Consider the following 19,073-nt stretch of genomic DNA (forward strand, 5'->3'; position numbering starts at 1 on the left):
CTTTTTACACGGCCCAGGGGACCCATTACCTGGGGTCAAAACAATTACAAAAAGAGAAAGGGGTCCACCCATTGTGGTATATACCCTGGGGATGCCAACCCCCTGGGCAAGATACACCACAGTGTCCTAGAAAGCCCACCCCTGGACACTGTGCTTCCCTGTCAGTTCGACCTTACACTTCTCACACTCTCTCTGACAGGAACTCCACTCTACTCCTGTCCGGTGGGAGCAGATGGGAAATGCTGCTCTTGCCCAGGCAAGAGCAAAGGAAAGATCATGGCTTGTGCCAGCACCCAGTATGGTGCTTTCTGGGGAAACAGCTGAGGCTGTGGGGGCCCTGGACCTCCCTCGAGGTTCTGAGTGTAGGAGTTTGTGAATGGCAGAGCTGGGCACCGGGCCTTAAAGGCCCCGGGAGAGAGGTCATGTGCATTTTTTCCCCTTACTTTTAAATGAAAGGCCCGATAAATGGGGTCCCCAGGGACCTTGCTGGGTGGGAAGGGGGGCTGTGCATTCCCCTACCCTTATTTTAAAAAGGCCCTGGGGATGGGATCCCTCGGACCACTAGTGGCTTGGGGAGGGGGCTGTGCGCACCCTCCAACTAATTAGTAAATATGGCCCTGTGGAATGGGGTTCTGGAAAGGCTCAGCAAGAGGGATCACACCCCCCTCCTTCCCCTTAAAAAGATATGAGTTTCCTGGGTGGCACCGGGACACCCACAGTTAAAAAGAAAAAAAAGGAGCTGCTCATTTATTATTCTCTGCCTCTTTGAATAAGTGCCCCATAATGCTCTCTAGTGGCTTTTTAAAATTTTTTGTGTGGTTGATGTTACCCCTAAATAGGGAAGGGACCATGAAGCCTTTCTTTTTTTATGTATGTAGTTGGGGGCACCAGGGAGTCCAGCAGCCCCCCAGCACCATAAAAAAAAGTAAGTTTCTTGCGTCATTGGAGATGACCCCAGCAGAACTTACCATATTGTTTTTAAAGCCCTTTTAGCTGGAGCTTCATGCTCATCAGCTGAAGCGCAAGGCCCACTTGTGGTTGTTTTTATGGTTGCATGTTCTGGTCCGAAACATGTTAAAAGAAATACTCACAGGCGTATTTGTTTCATTTTTTATTTTTTTTTAAATAAAAAACAATGTTCTGACTATTTTTTGTTACATTTTTTTATCCACAAAAGGTAGTAAAAACTATGTAAAAAGAGTGACAGACATGCTTTTCTTAAATTAGTGTTATATTTTTTTATAATAATCAATATTAATAAACATTGCTTTGTGTGAATCGTTAAATGATACATTTGATTAAAAATATCGGTGATTTTTGGAGAAAGATGATAGATTGTCTATCTATCTATCTATTATTCTATCTAACTATCTATTGATATGTTCACTCCTTGATAAAGACAATAGGGTCATTTTTTATATTTTGGTGTTGCAGAAGGCCGTGCATGGTTTAGTGTAGGTGGCTTCACATGGAGGGTTGGGTGCAGGGCCTGTCCACTGGCCAGGCTCTTAGGCCAAACCCTCACTGTGCACCATGGAAAATGACTGTGCGCGGCAGGGTATTGTCAGCCCAGAGGGGGTTGGACACAGGGCCTACATTTGCCCTAAAGGCCGTGCAATGCAAGGGGTTGGCTTTATGTTGAGTAACTAACTCACACCGTGTTCATGCACAACTAATTACCCCACATACTACATCACCCATTAGGTGTTCCATAACACTATTGATAAAATGACTGCAACATTTGTAGTGACGTAATTGATAAGAAGACTGTGCAGACACTTTAAAGGTTGTTTTTCATCCGGTAAAAAACAACACACTCACACAAACCTACCCTCCACACCCCTCCCCTGAGTTTGAACATCGTATTCATATGAATGGATTTCTAACCTTGTTAGCAATCAGTCCTCTTCACCAGAACCATTCCCTGACACTCAAGGGGCTTGTGTTGCAGGGTTTGGGCCTGCATGTCCAGTGGACAAAATAAACATGAAAACTTGTTGTCCTTGATCCCAAGTAATATGTCCTGGGTGCCTGGCATCTGGAAGCTATCCCACTCTCCCTTTTGTAAAACAATAACACATCAGTTTAGTTGGCTTAATTGAAACTCCTAGACCAGATCTTGGTTTCATGAAGTGGTTCATCATTAAGAGTCCTTGTCATAATATGAATTTCTGGTCTTACCCATTGCTTTGACAAAAAACACTTCAGCATTTCTGCTTCAAATCCATGTTCAGTTATACTAATTTTCTCATAGTGTGAAGTTGTAAATATAGGTCTTCTGGAATTTGCATAAAAATTTGTGACATAAGAATATGGTTAGAGTGTTGTCCTTTCTCTAGCCTTTGAGCTGCCTTATACCCCAGTGGGTGGTACTGTTTTTACAGGAAGACATGTGGAACATAGGTTTGCTTTGATGGTGCTTTACCATTTAAAGAGAATATAGATGGTTTCCTTTCAAACTTAGCCAGATTGTACAGTTACAGAGAACACTGAGTAAAAGAGGACTGCAGAATGTAGATAGGAGAAAGTCTGATTGGTAAGAGAAACGACTGCAGTTATCGATAAATGACAATAAACACCCTGAAAATGAAGGTGGATAAAGCCAAGGAGCACCCACATAAAAAAAATGAATCAAAACTGCCCCAAGTCTTGCACACTATTTTTTGTTCCCTAACAAAAGGAAGTTGCTGCCTGAGAGACTTGAATGTCCAGAAAGATTACTTCGATTTGAGTTCATTTTTGCTTTCAATAGTTTGCACTCACCTTGGACTTGATTTATACTATAGTCCCAATCCATGAGTGATAAAAACATGTGGCTCCCATAAATGTTGGAAACAAGGCAGACATTTTTGTGTGTTCGGAATCACGTGAGTTTACTAGCTGCTGTTGTTGAAGTAACAGTCTATTTGGATAAATGTACCTTAAATCTTCTTAAGTCCTTCCGTTATATCATCCTAGACTGGAAATACTATATGTAGAGCCCTAGAAGTAATAGAGAAACTTGACCTAGGAGTAATCAAATTGTCCATAAAATGAAAAAAATACCAAGAATTGTATCCTAGATAGCGTCTGGCACCCAGGCTGGTGCTAGATTTTTTTTTTTAGACCCCTATCTGTTTTTCATAGTGAAATCCTTCCACATGATCAGTCCTTGGGGCAAAAGAAGGGAGGTGACGTACGTAGGATGCATTCTTCCTTTTTCCAATGAAGGTAGAATATTACTGGTCCTTGTGGCTATCATTTGAGATCAGCTCTGTTAGTAAAAATATCACCTGTTTGACTTAGTTCAACTATTAGAGTGTTCATAAAGGTTGTATCAGTGATGGTGGCAGCCCATTTTCGTCCACTGGAGACATATGTGTTACCTATTTGGACGATTGCCTAATCAAATTTCAGTCTGCAACTTGTCAGACCAACTTTCCTTTGATTTCCAATATTCTAGGATTTGTGGTTCCATTAGCCAGAAACAGTGCCATCAGATGCCATCCTAGAGTCTTCATTTTCTTTCAAGCAGTGAGAGACTGCTCACATGGATCAGCAATTCCACCGCCTGGGTGATTGATTTTCCCAAATCTGGTAGTAATTTATTTTTCCAATCATACTGTAACTCTTTTGTTCTGAATTCATGGACTTTTAGGTTTGACTGCCTCTTGCATTGATGCTTAACAATTGGCTTTGCTACTGATGAGGATTGTGTAGTATCATATTGCGGAAATGAGTTCAATCTGTAGAGCGTTAATCAAAGAACATTGTGACCTCTAGCCATGTGCTGGAGTCTCCTTACTGATGAACTTTAAAGTCCAATCTTTTGAAAGGGCCCATGTTCGTCTCCAATTCCTTAAGTCTCCGCAGCAGTGGATTCATCCTAGTAATTTATGGGAGCACATTGCCATAGCCATCAGCCTCTTCAATAAAGATATTTGCACATTAATCACCTACAATGAGATGGTCAGCTTCCTCTCACTGAGGTCCTTCCTCTTCAGTATGGGGGGGTGGAGGGCAGTTGTACAAGTCCTAAATGGGTACAACTGCTGTAATATTTGACTTAAAGAAATAATGGGGAGTCTGGTTTCGTTCTCCTCATTCCCTTAATTCAGCGAACCTTTTCTTGTAATCAAGAGATTACACAACTCCTTGTTCGCAATGACACTTGGTTTACGGAACTCCTGCATCTCTCGCAAAACTGTTAGATGCTTCCATGGTTTCCAGAGCTTTTGATCATCTTCCTTCCCTAAACATGGGAGTCTAGTTGTTGAAAAATTAACATAAGTAAGTTTGGAAATTTAGGAAGAAAACATCTACATAACATTTGCAAGAAGAAAAGGTTCCAGCATGAAGCAAAACAAAAAAGTCACCAAGGTTTTTCTAGTCGACCTGAAAAAACACAGTTCTGTCCTATTACCTAGGTTACTATTATCATCACTTATCTGGCGTAGGGGTTGAATCGGATTTTGGTAAAATGTATTTGTTGGCCATTGTGGCTTCCCCAAATTCTCTAAAACGTATCTTTCCACTGAGAAACAAAGCATTGAAACATTGTTTTGTTTACCTTATACAGCTCCATCTTCCCAAGTGAGCTCCTAACACCACTGTTCACATGTGAATGGCATCGCTTGTTTATGTATTAGAATAATTCTGCTTCCTCAGAGACCTTATGACACTGAAACATAGTGGGCCGTTGTGGTGTGTTAAGGAGTCGTTGTTGCAGACATTTGCGGTGCTGCAGAATGGGCGACTCTGCATGCCTTTTGCGAGTATCACTCTCAGGACTGATTCTCCATGAAAGATGCATGTTTTAGCCAGGAAGTTCTGCACAGTTGTGTTTCCTTAAGGCCTGTTTGGGTTTGTGATGTCTTGATCCTACTGGATTTGAGGGGTATAAATTCTGACTTTACACCATTTGGGAAGTAGAAAGAGCTAAATGACAGAGAAAGGAAAGTTCACTTTTATTCTTTCCTCCTCTTTTTCATAACACCCGATGAAAGATTCTCCTCGGAATACGTGCCATGCTTCAACCTTTGCATCCCCCCTAAACATGTAGTAACAACTTGTGACAGTTGATGAGCCATGTGGATGGAGGGGGTCCAACTCCTGTAGGGATGATGATGCTTGGAGATCGCCAAGGCATTTTTTTTTAGAAACTCTTTCTGGTTTTGTTTGCAGGTCAGATATTTTCCAACTAGTTGTGAAGAGGAGGTCTGGGAGGCAGGGGGCGGGGGGAAAGGTAGGCAACGTGTACTAAAATCATAGAGTTAAGTAATCTTTCCTCTTCTCCATATTTACTGACGTTTAGCACAAAATGATTGTAAATGTTATTTGAAAGCTGTATACTTTCACCACATGTTGCATATTTACTCAAAAGAGAGCCAACAACCCTATTTATTAAAAATAAAAATCAACCTCTTAAGTTGAGAAAAGGACAGCAATTGTGTTTGAGGATCTTTCAATAATAAATTTAAAGAAAAAGTATAAAAGAGCTTAGCGCTTGGATGAGCAAGCATACCACTCAAGGACGTGTACTGTATGAAAGAGAAAGCTATTATGTTACCTGTGTAAATATTTACAGATGCACTTTATACCTAGAGTTTTAAAGATTATCACCATGGGTGAACGTTTTCGGTTAACACTTTCTGCCTCTCTTCATTCTGCAGGTTCCAGCTTACTGAAATTACCTCAAGATGCCACTGGTGAAACGAAACATAGATCCAAGACATTTATGTCACACAGCACTGCCAAGAGCCATCAAGAATGAACTGGAATGTGTGACAAACATATCCTTATCAAATATTATCAGACAGCTAAGCAGCCTAAGTAAGTATTTCAATGCCCTTTACTGTTGTTGCAATGTGTTGGATTTCAAGGAGATCTTTCTCTTTTGGTGTCTATCTGTTCCAACCTCCTCAATCCCTCAAGGTCCTGCAAGAACTTTCCAGGGCTATTGCCTTCTACAAACAGCTGACAAATGAGATTGCTGTGCTTGGACAAGGTTCCATCTGAACCTTATTACATCATAGTAGCACAACCATTAAAAATAATACTCTTTGGAATCCATCCAGTTCTCGATTTGCCTTTTCCTGCAAAAACAAGTGAGCAGAGTGGGTTGCAGCTATTCACCCTATAGCTTATGCAGGCTGGCAATTTGCCCACCCAGAACGTGTTCTCCTTCTGTACCCCCTACACATGGCAGTGGGTGGTGGCAGGGTTAGTACACTGACCTGTCTTTTCTTCTGCACTGCCTGTTACAAGCAAACTTTTTTCTACGCTACCAATGTCACGTACTCACACTTCAATGAAAAACAATGACATAGTTAAAGCAGTTGAAAATGTATGTCGGATAGCAGCACAGCCCTAAAACAACAAAACTATCACTTTCAATACTGAAAAGAACTCAGTCATCAGGTGTTGGACAGAGCAGCATTAGTGGGTCTGTGATGGAGAAGAGAGTGGGTCTGATGAGAAGAGCAAGATTGTCAAGTACTTTGTGGCTTGGTTGGCAGAACATTAAACAGAAGGACAATAAGGAAAGGGTGGTGCAGACTTGCCACACTTTTGAAAGATCTCTGTCGTAAGGTTCGGAAGGATGAATTAGACATTAGGCAGCTTTATTCAGGGGAGACTACCTTGAACCTGAAAGTGGGCTGTGCGCCAGAAGTAGAGTAAACGGTTCCCAAATTGTCCCATAGTAAAAATTGCTTCTGTGGATCCTTATTGCCATTAATACATTTTAACTCAGATGTCTGTCCTGTAACAGTAGTGATTGGGTTTGGCTTTTGGCTTTGTGTACCAAGTATCTACCAATGACATTGGCCCTCATTATGAGCCTGGCAGTCTCTAGACCTCCAGACTCACGGTGGTGGTCGGACCCCCGCAGTCGTGGCGGTCTGACTGCCACATTACCACTGTGGCGGAGTCGCCACGGTCGGTCCTGGCGATTGTAATCCGCCAGGGCAGCGCTGCAGCAGCACTTCCCTCCGGATTACGAGTCCCCATACCACCATCCTTTTCATGGCGGTTCCACCATCATAGAAAGACTGGCAGAATGTGGGTGTCGGGAGGGGGATCCCTGGGGGCCCATGCACTTATCAGAATGCATTCGAATTTACTAAGCACGTGTCTCTGTGCTTTCATCCAGGGACTGCAGGCTAATGGCAAATGCAAAATTCTAAAAAAAAAAAAGGCTGAGTTGTTTGCTGCAGAAAAATACCACTAAATATTATTCCCTTCCCTGCACTGAACTGCAAAAGAACTGCCTGGAGGCCCTTTTAATTAAAATTGCTATTAATACTGGGTTATGACTGTGTTTGTGTTCTATTGCACCACAAGGTGATGTGGAAAATGAAATCTTGGACGATGAACAATTCCCACAGCTCCGCCTTAGGCTTGCTACTACCTACCACACAGATCTTCCAATGTCTCTGCAGCTCCAGTATTTCTGCGACACGTGAATTTATAGTAATAAGACACAGGGTAAATTCTTACATCTTGCACAAACAGGAGCACCTTGGTGTTAAAGGAGAAAGAAAACTTAGATGAACAGAAAAGTTCATTTTTTAGGACGAATTCCCTCATCCATCCAAGGTGGCGTGCTTCATCATTGGAATGCTCTTCGCACCGTGACATCTGATCATGGTGTGGGCCACAATTCCTTCTCTGAGAAGAAGGCGCTCTTCGGATGTTTTAAGAGGTTTGTTAGAAGCCCTATGGTGAACTATAGGCTGACCTTTTCATCTGCCCAAGACTATGGAGGCATAGCGCCCTTGAGTGATACTGAGACAAAAAGGAGCAGTTTTGTTCTTTGTCCTCAACGGTTCTTGTGTTAGGCCATTTTTTGGCTGCTCATGGATGGCAAATGCTTAAAAGGGAAGATGTTTTCTCTCTCTCTTTGTTCTATGCCTGGAGATTCATCCCTATTTTCAGGGCCCATTTGTTTTACTGCTTTTTCTTCCGTCCATCTGCTGGTGCTTCAGGTTGCTAAGTGAGGGGCAGTAGCTTCTTGTGGCTATTTTGGAGTGAAGTATTTTTTTAGTTACAGCGGATCTAACGTAGTTCTTAAGGCAAGCCTTGTGTGATAGCTGTAATTATTGGATTGAACAGTTGGATCTGTCCCAGTTTTCCAGGTCTTCCAGACTGTAGACAACACTTTTGCTTGTTTTTCATTTGATTATGGTTCCACCATCTGACGTTGTAATTACGTTTTATATCCTCTAGCAGTTGTGGTTGCTATTGACTGTCCTTTGTTGGCTCACTGATTGTGTATTAATGACCTTGATTCAAGTGGTACCCCGGCTCAGTTAGTGTTTGCTCTGACATTGTGGTTTATGACATGAGGGTGTAGTATCCTCACTATGGTATTTCCTTCAGCTCCCGCTGTTGAGATAGTCCTTTGAGAAAGCGTGGCTGGGTTTATTACTTGCCCTGTCACTAGGGAACACTGGTATTCTTGTATCCCTTCTATTTTCAGGATCGTACACAGGTTGCAGTGAATCATGATTCTAGTTTGTAATCCAGGTCGGAATAGAGGTTGGTTGGCATGTGCTCTGGGCGCCTCCAAGCACTCTATAGTAGTATGCAAGCATGGTCAAGCTCCCTTGGTCTTGCCGTTCTATTGTACTACTGTCTCTGGAGGAGATTTATTCTGTTCTTTGAGCTGTCGTTCATGCTTTTCTTTCCACAGCTTTGTTGATTGGGCTGCCATGATCGCGTTTCAACCGTTTTGGCAGACTTTCCTTCTGAGCAGGTCCTTGATTTTGTCTTCATGGTTCCAGCCCCTTGTATGCTCCTATGTCTAGTGGGGCCGTGTACTGTAAAACAGGCTATAGTTTCACTGAGGCAGGCTATGGGTGCGATATGCAATTATTCTGCTGTTGCTGCTCTTTTTTGAGCTTTACTCCCACCATCATGGGGGTCCTCTTTGGGAGTTCTTCTTACAGAAAATGGAAATGACATAGAACGTTGTGCTATATTCTTGCTGTATGAGTCATCTTTTGATGATGCTCAGATGCTGATGTTGTGTAAGGTGTCATGGAATGTGCATGTATGGCATTGAGCGGAGGGACAGAGTTATAAACCTTTTTGCATTTTTCTTCATGTCACCCTTGTCTACGGGCCTGATGGGTGGTGCGCCACTGGCTTTTATGTAGTTATCTTTTCGTCTTGCTGTTTTTGAATGCAGTGAGACCACTTAATTCCTAGTTTGGGATTAGATTTTTGCCCTGTACATGTTTAGTTATATCAGGCTGTTTCACTGTACATGGGGTTTTCTGTTGGGTTATGGTTTTGCTCGATGCTCCACTTTATGTTCCTCAGCTAGATGCCGAGTCTTGTTTGAGAAAATATTGTGCAAGTTAGGAATACTACAATGTAGGCAGCAGCAGAACCAATAGGTGTTCATTCGCCCAGCCTTACCAAAGGCATAGTCTTGTTTTGTTTCCTCAAAAAGAAAGGCGAGTGAAACTCATTTGACACACAGAAAAGTCAGAAAGCCTAATTCCCTTCTCAACCATTTGATGCGTCACCCGTAATATTAAGCATGGCCATTTCCGTTGTTGTCCCTGATCTGAAAGCTGCTTAGCAGTTCATTGTTGTTAATATATACTGCCAGCTCTTTAACTACAAGTCTTATCATAATCTTGGCCACAAAATGGACAAAGAGATAGTTTTTATTGCTGTCTGAGTCTGCATGGGTCGTAGGATACCTTCCTTTAATGATTTGTAAACAAAGTCCTTATAGAGGTTTAATGATATTTTTCCAGAGAAGGTGTAGATAGGAACTGGCAGCATTGCCATTGTAATCAAGAGGATGGTTTGGTGGAGGAGTTTCTTTCAGGGAATCAGATGTGATGGAGGAGTTCAAGCTATATGAGGCTATTTTTGGTTGTGGTATAGGCATGATTGGGTTAAAGTTGGTCGTATGGATAGTTTGGATCTTTATGTTAAAGGCGTTTGCTAGTTGTGAGCAGTCAGAGTTTTGATCATGTTTGAGCATAATAGGTATTTGGGTTTGGACTATCATGATTCTTTGCTTAATTTATTTGGTCTTTAAGGAAACTGACTTTTTGTTTTGTATGTTGGATTTATATTTTCGGCTGACTTTTTAAAACGTTTTTGATAGTCAAGATATCCAATATTTTTTAACACAAAAGTGCTGTAATGTTGAACCAGGCATTTGGGTGTCCTTTTTTTTATAGGGTTTAGTGTGGTGATAGAGAAGCTTGTGGTTCTTAGACAAATATTAATTATGTTCCTCTCCCGTTTGTGCTTCAGTTTAGGTTGAAAGGCTGGATTTATTTAGTGATTTTTTTTAAATGTACACTAAAGAGTCCTTAGATTCCTCGCTTTTTGAAACAACTCAAGTGTCAGACTAAACCGAGAAAACCTTCTGCTGTAGCTTCCTCTTGCTTTTAGGTGGGACTATCAGAATCCATGATTACTCCATCCCACTTCCAGAAGTTGCAATACAAAGCTGCACATAGGCATCACTTCTATGTGCTAATGTAATTTCCTCTCTTTCTGTGCCTATAAATGTGTATCTGGAGTTCTGCTCACAATATTACTGGTGTTTTACTAACTTTTCCAAATTTCTTCTTATAGCAGTGTGAGCAAACTTTCCTCTCCTTAAACCACATAACTTTATTAGTTTTGCATAACAACATAAAAACCAACAGGTCACACCCGCAATTCATTGACTTAACGTTATACAAGTCCCACGTAGTTAACATGAGTACACAATCAATATTAGCCATATTTGTCGGGGACCGAGCACACAACGGTTGCTGCACCTAAGGCATAGCAGTTGAACGATCTCCTCAGGTCCCGGTCCACTACCCCCACACTCTGTCATATTTAGCAGGGCACCCTCTTACTTCATATACTAGTTTTTCTTGTTGGGTGCACAAATCCACTCCACGTCGCCATTTTGCGAGTGCCGGTGCCGTCTCTGCCTTCCAGCCACCTGCGATATCCCTCTTGGCTACCAGACACGTCACTCCCAAAAAGGCCCTGTGAGAAAGTAGCCTCTTTCTAGCCTTGTTACCCCCACTTTTGGCCTGTTTGTGAGTGTATGTCAGGGTGTTTTCACTGTCTCACTGGGATCCTGCTAGCCAGGGCCCAGTGCTCATAGTGAAAACCCTATGTTTTCAGTATGTTTGTTATGTGTCACTGGGACCCTGCTAGTCAGGACCCCAGTGCTCATAAGTTTGTGGCCTATATGTATGTGTTCCCTGTGTGGTGCCTAACTGTCTCACTGAGGCTCTGCTAATCAGAACCCCAGTGGTTATGCTCTCTCATTTCTTTCAAATTGTCACTAACAGGCTAGTGACCAATTTTACCAATTTACATTGGCTTACTGGAACACCCTTATAATTCCCTAGTATATGGTACTGAGGTACCCAGGGTATTGGGGTTCCAGGAGATCCCTATGGGCTGCAGCATTTCTTTTGCCACCCATAGGGAGCTCTGACAATTCTTACACAGGCCTGCCACTGCAGCCTGAGTGAAATAACGTCCACGTTATTTCACAGCCATTTTACACTGCACTTAAGTAACTTATAAGTCACCTATATGTCTAACCTTTACCTGGTAAAGGTTAGGTGCAAAGTTACTTAGTGTGAGGGCACCCTGGCACTAGCCAAGGTGCCCCCACATTGTTCAGGGCCAATTCCCCGGACTTTGTGAGTGCGGGGACACCATTACACGCGTGCACTACATATAGGTCACTACCTATATGTAGCTTCACAATGGTAACTCCGAATATGGCCATGTAACATGTCTATGATCATGGAATTGCCCCCTCTATACCATCCTGGCATAGTTGGCACAATCCCACGATCCCAGTGGTCTGTAGCACAGACCCTGGTACTGCCAAACTGCCTTTCCTGGGGTTTCACTGCAGCTGCTGCTGCTGCCAACCCCTCAGACAGGCATCTGCCCTCCTGGGGTCCAGCCAGGCCTGGCCCAGGATGGCAGAACAAAGAACTTCCTCTGAGAGAGGGTGTTACACCCTCTCCCTTTGGAAAATGGTGTGAAGGCAGGGGAGGAGTAGCCTCCCCCAGCCTCTGGAAATGCTTTCTTGGGCACAGATGTGCCCAATTCTGCATAAGCCAGTCTACACCGGTTCAGGGGACCCCTTAGCCCTGCTATGGCGCGAAACTGGACAAAGGAAAGGGGAGTGACCACTCCCCTGACCTGCACCTCCCCTGGGAGGTGTCCAGAGCTCCTCCAGTGTGCTCCAGACCTCTGCCATCTTGGAAACAGAGGTGCTGCTGGCACACTGGACTGCTCTGAGTGGCCAGTGCCACCAGGTGATGTCAGAGACTCCTTCTGATAGGCTCCTTCAGGTGTTGCTAGCCTATCCTCTCTCCTAGGTAGCCAAACCCTCTTTTCTGGCTATTTAGGGTCTCTGTCTCTTTGGAAACTTTAGATAACGAATGCAAGAGCTCATCCGAGTTCCTCTGCATCTCTCTTTTCACCTTCTGCCAAGGAATCGACTGCTGACCGCGCTGGAAGCCTGCAAACCTGCAACATAGTAGCAAAGACGACTACTGCAACTCTGTAACGCTGATCCTGCCGCCTTCTCGACTGTTTTCCTGGTGGTGCATGCTGTGGGGGTAGTCTGCCTCCTCTCTGCACTAGAAGCTCCGAAGAAATCTCCCGTGGGTCGACGGAATCTTCCCCCTGCAACCGCAGGCACCAAAAAGCTGCATTACCGGTCCCTTGGGTCTCCTCTCAGCACGACGAGCGAGGTCCCTCGAATCCAGCAACTCTGTCCAAGTGACCCCCACAGTCCAGTGACTCTTCAGTCCAAGTTTGGTGGAGGTAAGTCCTTGCCTCACCTCGCTAGACTGCATTGCTGGGAACCGCGACTTTTGCAGCTACTCCGGCCCCTGTGCACTTCCGGCGGAAATCCTTTGTGCACAGCCAAGCCTGGGTCCACGGCACTCTAACCTGCATTGCACGACTTTCTAAGTTGGTCTCCGGCGACGTGGGACTCCTTTGTGTAACTTCGGGTGAGCACCGTTTCACGCATCCTCGTAGTGCCTGTTTCTGGCACTTCTCCGGGTGCTACCTGCTGCTAAGAGGGCTCCTTGTCTTGCTCGACGTCCCCTCTACCTCCTGGTCCAATTTGCGACCTCCTGGGCCACAGCAGCGTCCAAAAACGCTCACCGCACGATTTGCAGCTAGCAAGGCTTGTTGGCGTTCTTTCGGCGGGAAAACACTTCTGCACGACTCTCCACGGCGAGAGGGATCCGTCCACCAAAGGGGAAGTCTCTAGCCCTTTTCGTTCCTGCAGAAACCTCAGCTTCTTCTGTCTAGTAGAAGCTTCTTTGCATCCACAGCTGGCATTTCCTGGGCACATGCCCATCTCCGACTTGCTTGTGACTTTTGGACTTGGTCCCCTTGTTCCACAGGTACCCTAAATCGGAAATCCATCGTTGTTGCATTGTTGGTTTGTGTCTTTCCTGCATTATTCCTCTAACACGACTTCTTTATCCTTAGGGGAACTTTAGTGCACTTTGCACTCACTTTTCAGGGTCTTGGGGAGGGTTATTTTTCTAACTCTCACTATTTTCTAATAGTCTCAGCGACCCTCTACAAGGTCACATAGGTTTGGGGTCCATTCGTGGTTCGCATTCCACTTTTGGAGTATATGGTTTGTGTTGCCCCTATCCCTATGTGTCCCCATTGCATCCTATTGTAACTATACATTGTTTGCACTGTTTTCTAAGACTATACTGCATATTTTTGCTATTGTGTATATATATCTTGTGTATATTTCCTATCCTCTCACTGAGGGTACACTCTGAGATACTTTGGCATATTGTCATAAAAATAAAGTACCTTTATTTTTAGTATAACTGTATATTGTGTTTTCTTATGATATTGTGCATATGACCCTAAGTGGTACGGTAGTAGCTTCACACGTCTCCTAGTTCAGCCTAAGCTGCTCTGCTAAGCTACCATTATCTATCAGCCTAAGCTGCTAGACACCCTATACACTAATAAGGGATAACTGGGCCTGGTGCAAGGTGCAAGTACCCCTTGCAGGGGTGTGGAATTTATTAAAATATCTACTTGTCCAGGGGACAGGTTGCTTCTCAAATCTACTTGCCCTGTAAAAAGATCTACTTGTCCCTTTGGTGCCATGTAGTGTGGCGACAAATTATGGCAGCAATTAATAGCCTCTCTGATTATGCCAGGGCTACTACCATAGTAGGGCTTGAATTCTTGGAGTTTCAATCCCTACTGTAGCAATTTCCTTATTTTGCCACCTTTCTGCAGATCTGCATTCTGGGGCTGGAGGAAGCAGTAAGCAATAGTTCCAGGGCTGGAATGCCTTTGAGTCTGCAAACCTACTAACCTGCATGTTTTAAAGATTTTTACCAGCTTCTCTCTAATATTTTCCCATAATAAGAAAGGTTGGACATTTACTCCTGACAATGGCAGAATTAGAACTTCTTCCAGGGTTGGGAAGAAAGTGCTGGAGGGAAAATGAACTTGCAAATGCTCAATAGATTTTCACATGAGCAAATCTACACATCGTATTTACCCATGCTAAAATACAGTTCACAAATATTTTATAGGGGTACGACATATACCATGGGTGCACTTTTGTGACTTTCTTTAAGAATTTGGGGCCACAAGTAGGTAGGTTCAGATTTGTGACCTGCAAATTGCGAGTCGCAAATCCGAATGTAGGGTGGTGTCCTTGACACCATCTGTGATTCGCCAGGGCTTCGCAAATGCCCACATCATGAATAATCATGAGGTGGGTCGCAATTTGCGACCCCCTCACGAATGGTGGCCTGCTGGAGACAGCAGACCACCATGTCTGTGACTGCTTTTCAATAAAGCATTTTTTAAAAATTTTTTTGTAATGCAGCCCGTTTTCCTTAAAGGAAAACGAGATGCATAACAAAAACGAAAAATGAAACGTTTTCGTTTCATTTTTTCAGAGCAGGCAGTGGTCCGCAGGACCACTGCTTGCTCTGAAAAAATGCTTACAGTGACATTCACAATGGGAAAGGGGTCCCATGGGGATCCCTTCCCTTTTGCGAAAGTGTTAGCACCCATTTGAAATGGGTGCAAACTGCGATTGGTGTGCGCCCGCGTTCGCGGCCACAAAACAATCCTACATTGCACTGCGAGTTGCAATTAGGAAGGGAACACCCCTTACTAATTGCGAGTCGCAAACCCGTTTTGTGATTCGGTAACCAGGTTACTGAATCGCAAAACTGGGTTTGTGCATCGCAATGTGCTTTTTGCACGTCGCAAACCGCGAAAGTCGCTGTTTGCGACGTGCAAAAAGCTACCTACATGTGGGTCTTGGTCCCTAATTAGGTCTGGTGTTAACAAAGACATTTTGTTTTTATTAAACTTCTATTTCTCTCTCTTTCGGCTGGCTTTACTGTGAGTGATCGCATTCTGCTCTTCCACAAGGAGCATATTGCCACACAAAGTAGTTTTGTTCAGTGTCAGGAACTACAGTGGCAATCAGTGACGTAACGAAACTGGAGGGTGCCCCTTTGCAAAGAACATGGAGGAGCCCCCTCTCCAGACTCATTCAGCGCAGGTGCTGTGCTGACGGGGCCCCCTGGAGGGCGGCTGCGGGGCCTTTGTTATGCCGCTGGTGGCAACGTGTGCTTTAAGAGTTCAAAAACTTTTTGGGGGGGTTTTGCCAATGTTTGTTACAATGTTGAGGGCCTGGTAGCTCCCACAACAATAAAGTGTTACAAAAGCCATGTCAAAACAAGACACGCATTGATGAAACTAAAAGACTTATAAAAATATGTCAGATCAGTTGGCTTTGTCAGTATTTGTTTATTTTCATGCTTCCCATAATCGTGTTGAAAATGGTTACACTGATTTTCCATTAGAAATATTTTTGGGAAATACTAGCATGCATCAACACATTTTACTAAATGACACTTCATTTGCATATAATCAGAGAGCATTCTGGGAGCATTATACTTAGCCTCTTAGCCTAAACTTTTCAAACATGTGTGTACACGTTTATGTTTTTTTGTACTGGAACCAACGTCAGTAGTGAAGTGTGACCTTAAAACATTTATTTACAGCACGCACCCTAATAATGTAGGCTTTCAAATAATGAACCATGAATACAAGTTCGAACAGCATTATCTTTTGGAAACACATTACCTCAACTGCAGAGAGTTCAACTCTCTGTAAACAGGCAGCCAAAGGGTTTGTGCTGCAGGGGGTTGGGCCTACTTGTCCCAAGGACAAAGTAAACATAAAAACTTGTTGCCCTTGACCCCAAACAAGATGTCCCGGGCGTTGGGCGATAGGAATTCCACATCCCTGCCCTTGGTACTCACTACAAGCCAGTCCAGCCTCCTACAGGCCCACTCCGCTCTACTGGTCCCCACTCCCTGAAGGACACCAAACAAAAGCGGCAGCAGGGCAACAGGGCAGCCTCCACCTCCACCTGCAGGATTCTGGAGATTTCGGTCGCCACTGCTCGCCAGTAGGTTGCTATGTGTGGGCAGCTCCACACCATGGTAGAAGTCAGAGTTGGGGCCTGCACAGAGGGGACAGTCGCCGTGGGGCAGGTGACTTGCTTTATGCTTCTTGTTGGGTGTGAGGTAGGCCGTATGTATATAGTAAGTATGCACCACGCGAATACTGGTGGTCATAGTCAAGGTTCTTGGGGCCATCAATGCGTCTCTCCAGTCCTTGTCCTCTATGTGGCCCAGCCAGTTCTCCCACCTCTCTCGGAGTATGACAAATGTCTGTGCTGTGTTGGTGACCATGGTACAGTATATTTGCAACACTCCCCCTTTACCCAAGCCGCGCATCAGAGATTTGGCCTCCACAGGGCTAAACTAGGGGAGGGCCATGCCAGCTTGGACGTGCACACTTAGTGTGTGCCTGAGTTGTAGGTACCTATGGAATTGGGTCCTGGTGAGCGGGTACTTCTGCTGAGGCTCTTGGAAGGACCTCATGTGTGAGCCCTCCCAGACGTCGCCCAATAGTGAAATACCTATAAGGCCCTATTTGTGGAACTCCTCTAGTGCAGAGACCTCACCCAGCTTCGTCCTGTGCCTTAGTGGGGTTTGTTGGGTGAGTCTGCGCCACCAGCCCGTCACCTCCTGTGCCGCCCTCCAGCCCATCAATACAACACTTGTCACCTCTGGGACCCTGCTTGGCAGGGGGTTACTATACAGCATCCCGAGCAGGCCAGGGAAGCCCATCGTCAGTAGTTCAAGTTGATATGCAGGATCTGACCTGCCACCCCCCAGCCAGTCGTTAATCACCAGCAAGTGCATTGCTAGGTAGTAAAGATAAAGGTTGGACATTCCCAATCCACCTTCATACACATCTCCTTGACAGGTGCGGAACACCAGCCGGGGGCAGGTATTATACCATAGAAATTGCTGCGCTACTGCATCCATTTCCTTAAATCACCTCTTGGGTATGAGGTAGGAGAAGTTTTGGAGCAGGTAGAGGAACCGAGGTAGCACCATCATCTTCTAAAGCGCTATCCATCCTAGGATATTGAGGGGTAGGGTCTGCCATTTCTGGAGGTCGTCTTTGACCTTCTGAATGAACAGTGAAACGTTAAGTGACCATGCCAGCTCATGTACGAGGAATACAGTCACTTCCAGATACTGGAAGCTGTTGCATTGGATAGGAATGGTATTCTGCCAGTCGTAACAATCCCTTGTTGGGTGCAGTGGGAGAAGCAGCGATTTACTGGGGTTGAATGTCAGGCCGGATGCCTCAGAGAACAGCCCCAATAGCTGCAACGCCTGGGGTCCGCTGCTGGCCGGGTTTGGCAGGAACAAGAGTACATCATCTGCGTACAACACAACGCGGTCTTCCCGTCCTGTGGGCCAAGACCAACTGTCGACCAAGGGGTCCTCCCTTATAAGCTTCGCAAGTAACTCCATCGCCAGTGCGAAGAGAAGCGGGGACAGAGGGCACCCCTGGCGGGTTCCCCCAGCAAATAGGAAAAGGGTCTGAAACAATCCTATTCACCTGCACCTGTGCCGTTGGATTAGACTCAAGGAGCCTCACTAGTCCTCAGAATTTAGAACCAAACCCGGCGCTCACAAGCACCTGGTGAAGATACGTCCAATCCTCTGTGTTGAACGCCTTTTCGAAGTCTAGGAGGAGGAGTGCCAGAGGAGGGGTCAAGGAGCCCAGGTTAGCCAGTGCCACATGTAAACGTCCAATGCAATGTCTAGTACTTCTAGCTGGCATAAAGCTGCATTGGCCCAGGTGTATCAATGAGGATAGCACTCTTTTCAGTCTGGTAGCTAGTATCGTGGACAGAATCTTCATTTCGGTGTTAAGAAGTGAAATGGTGCGGTAGGCAGAACATTGCAGCAAAGGGGGGTTGGTCTTAGGGATCACCACCTTGGCGGCCTGGTCGAGAACCGGGGGGAAACCGCCCGTCCGCTCGGCTTCCTCAAACATGATGAGCTAGTGAGGGGCTAGGATGTCGCTGCACTTGCTGTAAAGCTCCGCCTGTAAACCATCGGGGCCAGGGGTCTTACCCGCAGCCAGTACTGAAATAGCAGTCCTGACCTCCTCGAGCATTATGGGCTCATTGAGGTCTTGTCTCTCTACTGCCAAAATTCTAGGGAAGGACACCTCCCCCAGCAAGGGGGCCTCTCTCTCCACTTGGGGCATGGGCTGCTCCTCAGAGAGTCTTGTGTAATAGGTGGCAAAGCTTTGTGCAATTTCGTAAGGCATCTGTGAAACTGCTCTCGATCCGTCGACGACTTCAGGGACGACTCTGTTTGCCATGGGTCGAGTTGCGAGCCAGTGCAAGAGCTTTCCGTTCTTGTCCCCCACCCGTATACGGCTGAGGCTCGCCACATGTGTTTCGCCTTTTCAAGAGTAGAATGCCTGATTTCCTCTTTGACCAGGGTTAGCTGCTTTGTTAGGGACGTGTGCGTAGAGGCGGTGAGCTGGCGCTCGAGTCGTAACACCCTTGCCTCGAGTTCCGACACCCTTTGGTTCCACGCGCGCTCTCGCACGTGGAAGAGTTGCTTGGCCTGCCCTCTAAGGGTCTAAACGTCTTGTAAATACCACGCGTTTAGTCGCCA

The 19,073-nt window shown here is 45.2% G+C and overlaps 1 protein-coding gene across 1 annotated transcript in view; it reads left to right on the forward strand.

The window, feature by feature from the left end:
- WASF1 (WASP family member 1) overlaps positions 1 to 19,073 on the forward strand; it is a 384,764-nt gene that overhangs the window by 228,072 nt on the left and 137,619 nt on the right. Inside the window, exon 2 of the mRNA XM_069234622.1 lies at positions 5,652 to 5,811. Within this exon, the coding sequence (XP_069090723.1) occupies positions 5,679 to 5,811 (133 nt within the window). The 5' untranslated portion in view covers positions 5,652 to 5,678. The remainder of the gene's footprint in view (positions 1 to 5,651; positions 5,812 to 19,073) is intronic.

Source organism: Pleurodeles waltl, chromosome 5 (assembly GCF_031143425.1).
Source record: "Pleurodeles waltl isolate 20211129_DDA chromosome 5, aPleWal1.hap1.20221129, whole genome shotgun sequence".
Lineage (NCBI taxonomy): Eukaryota > Metazoa > Chordata > Amphibia > Caudata > Salamandridae > Pleurodeles > Pleurodeles waltl.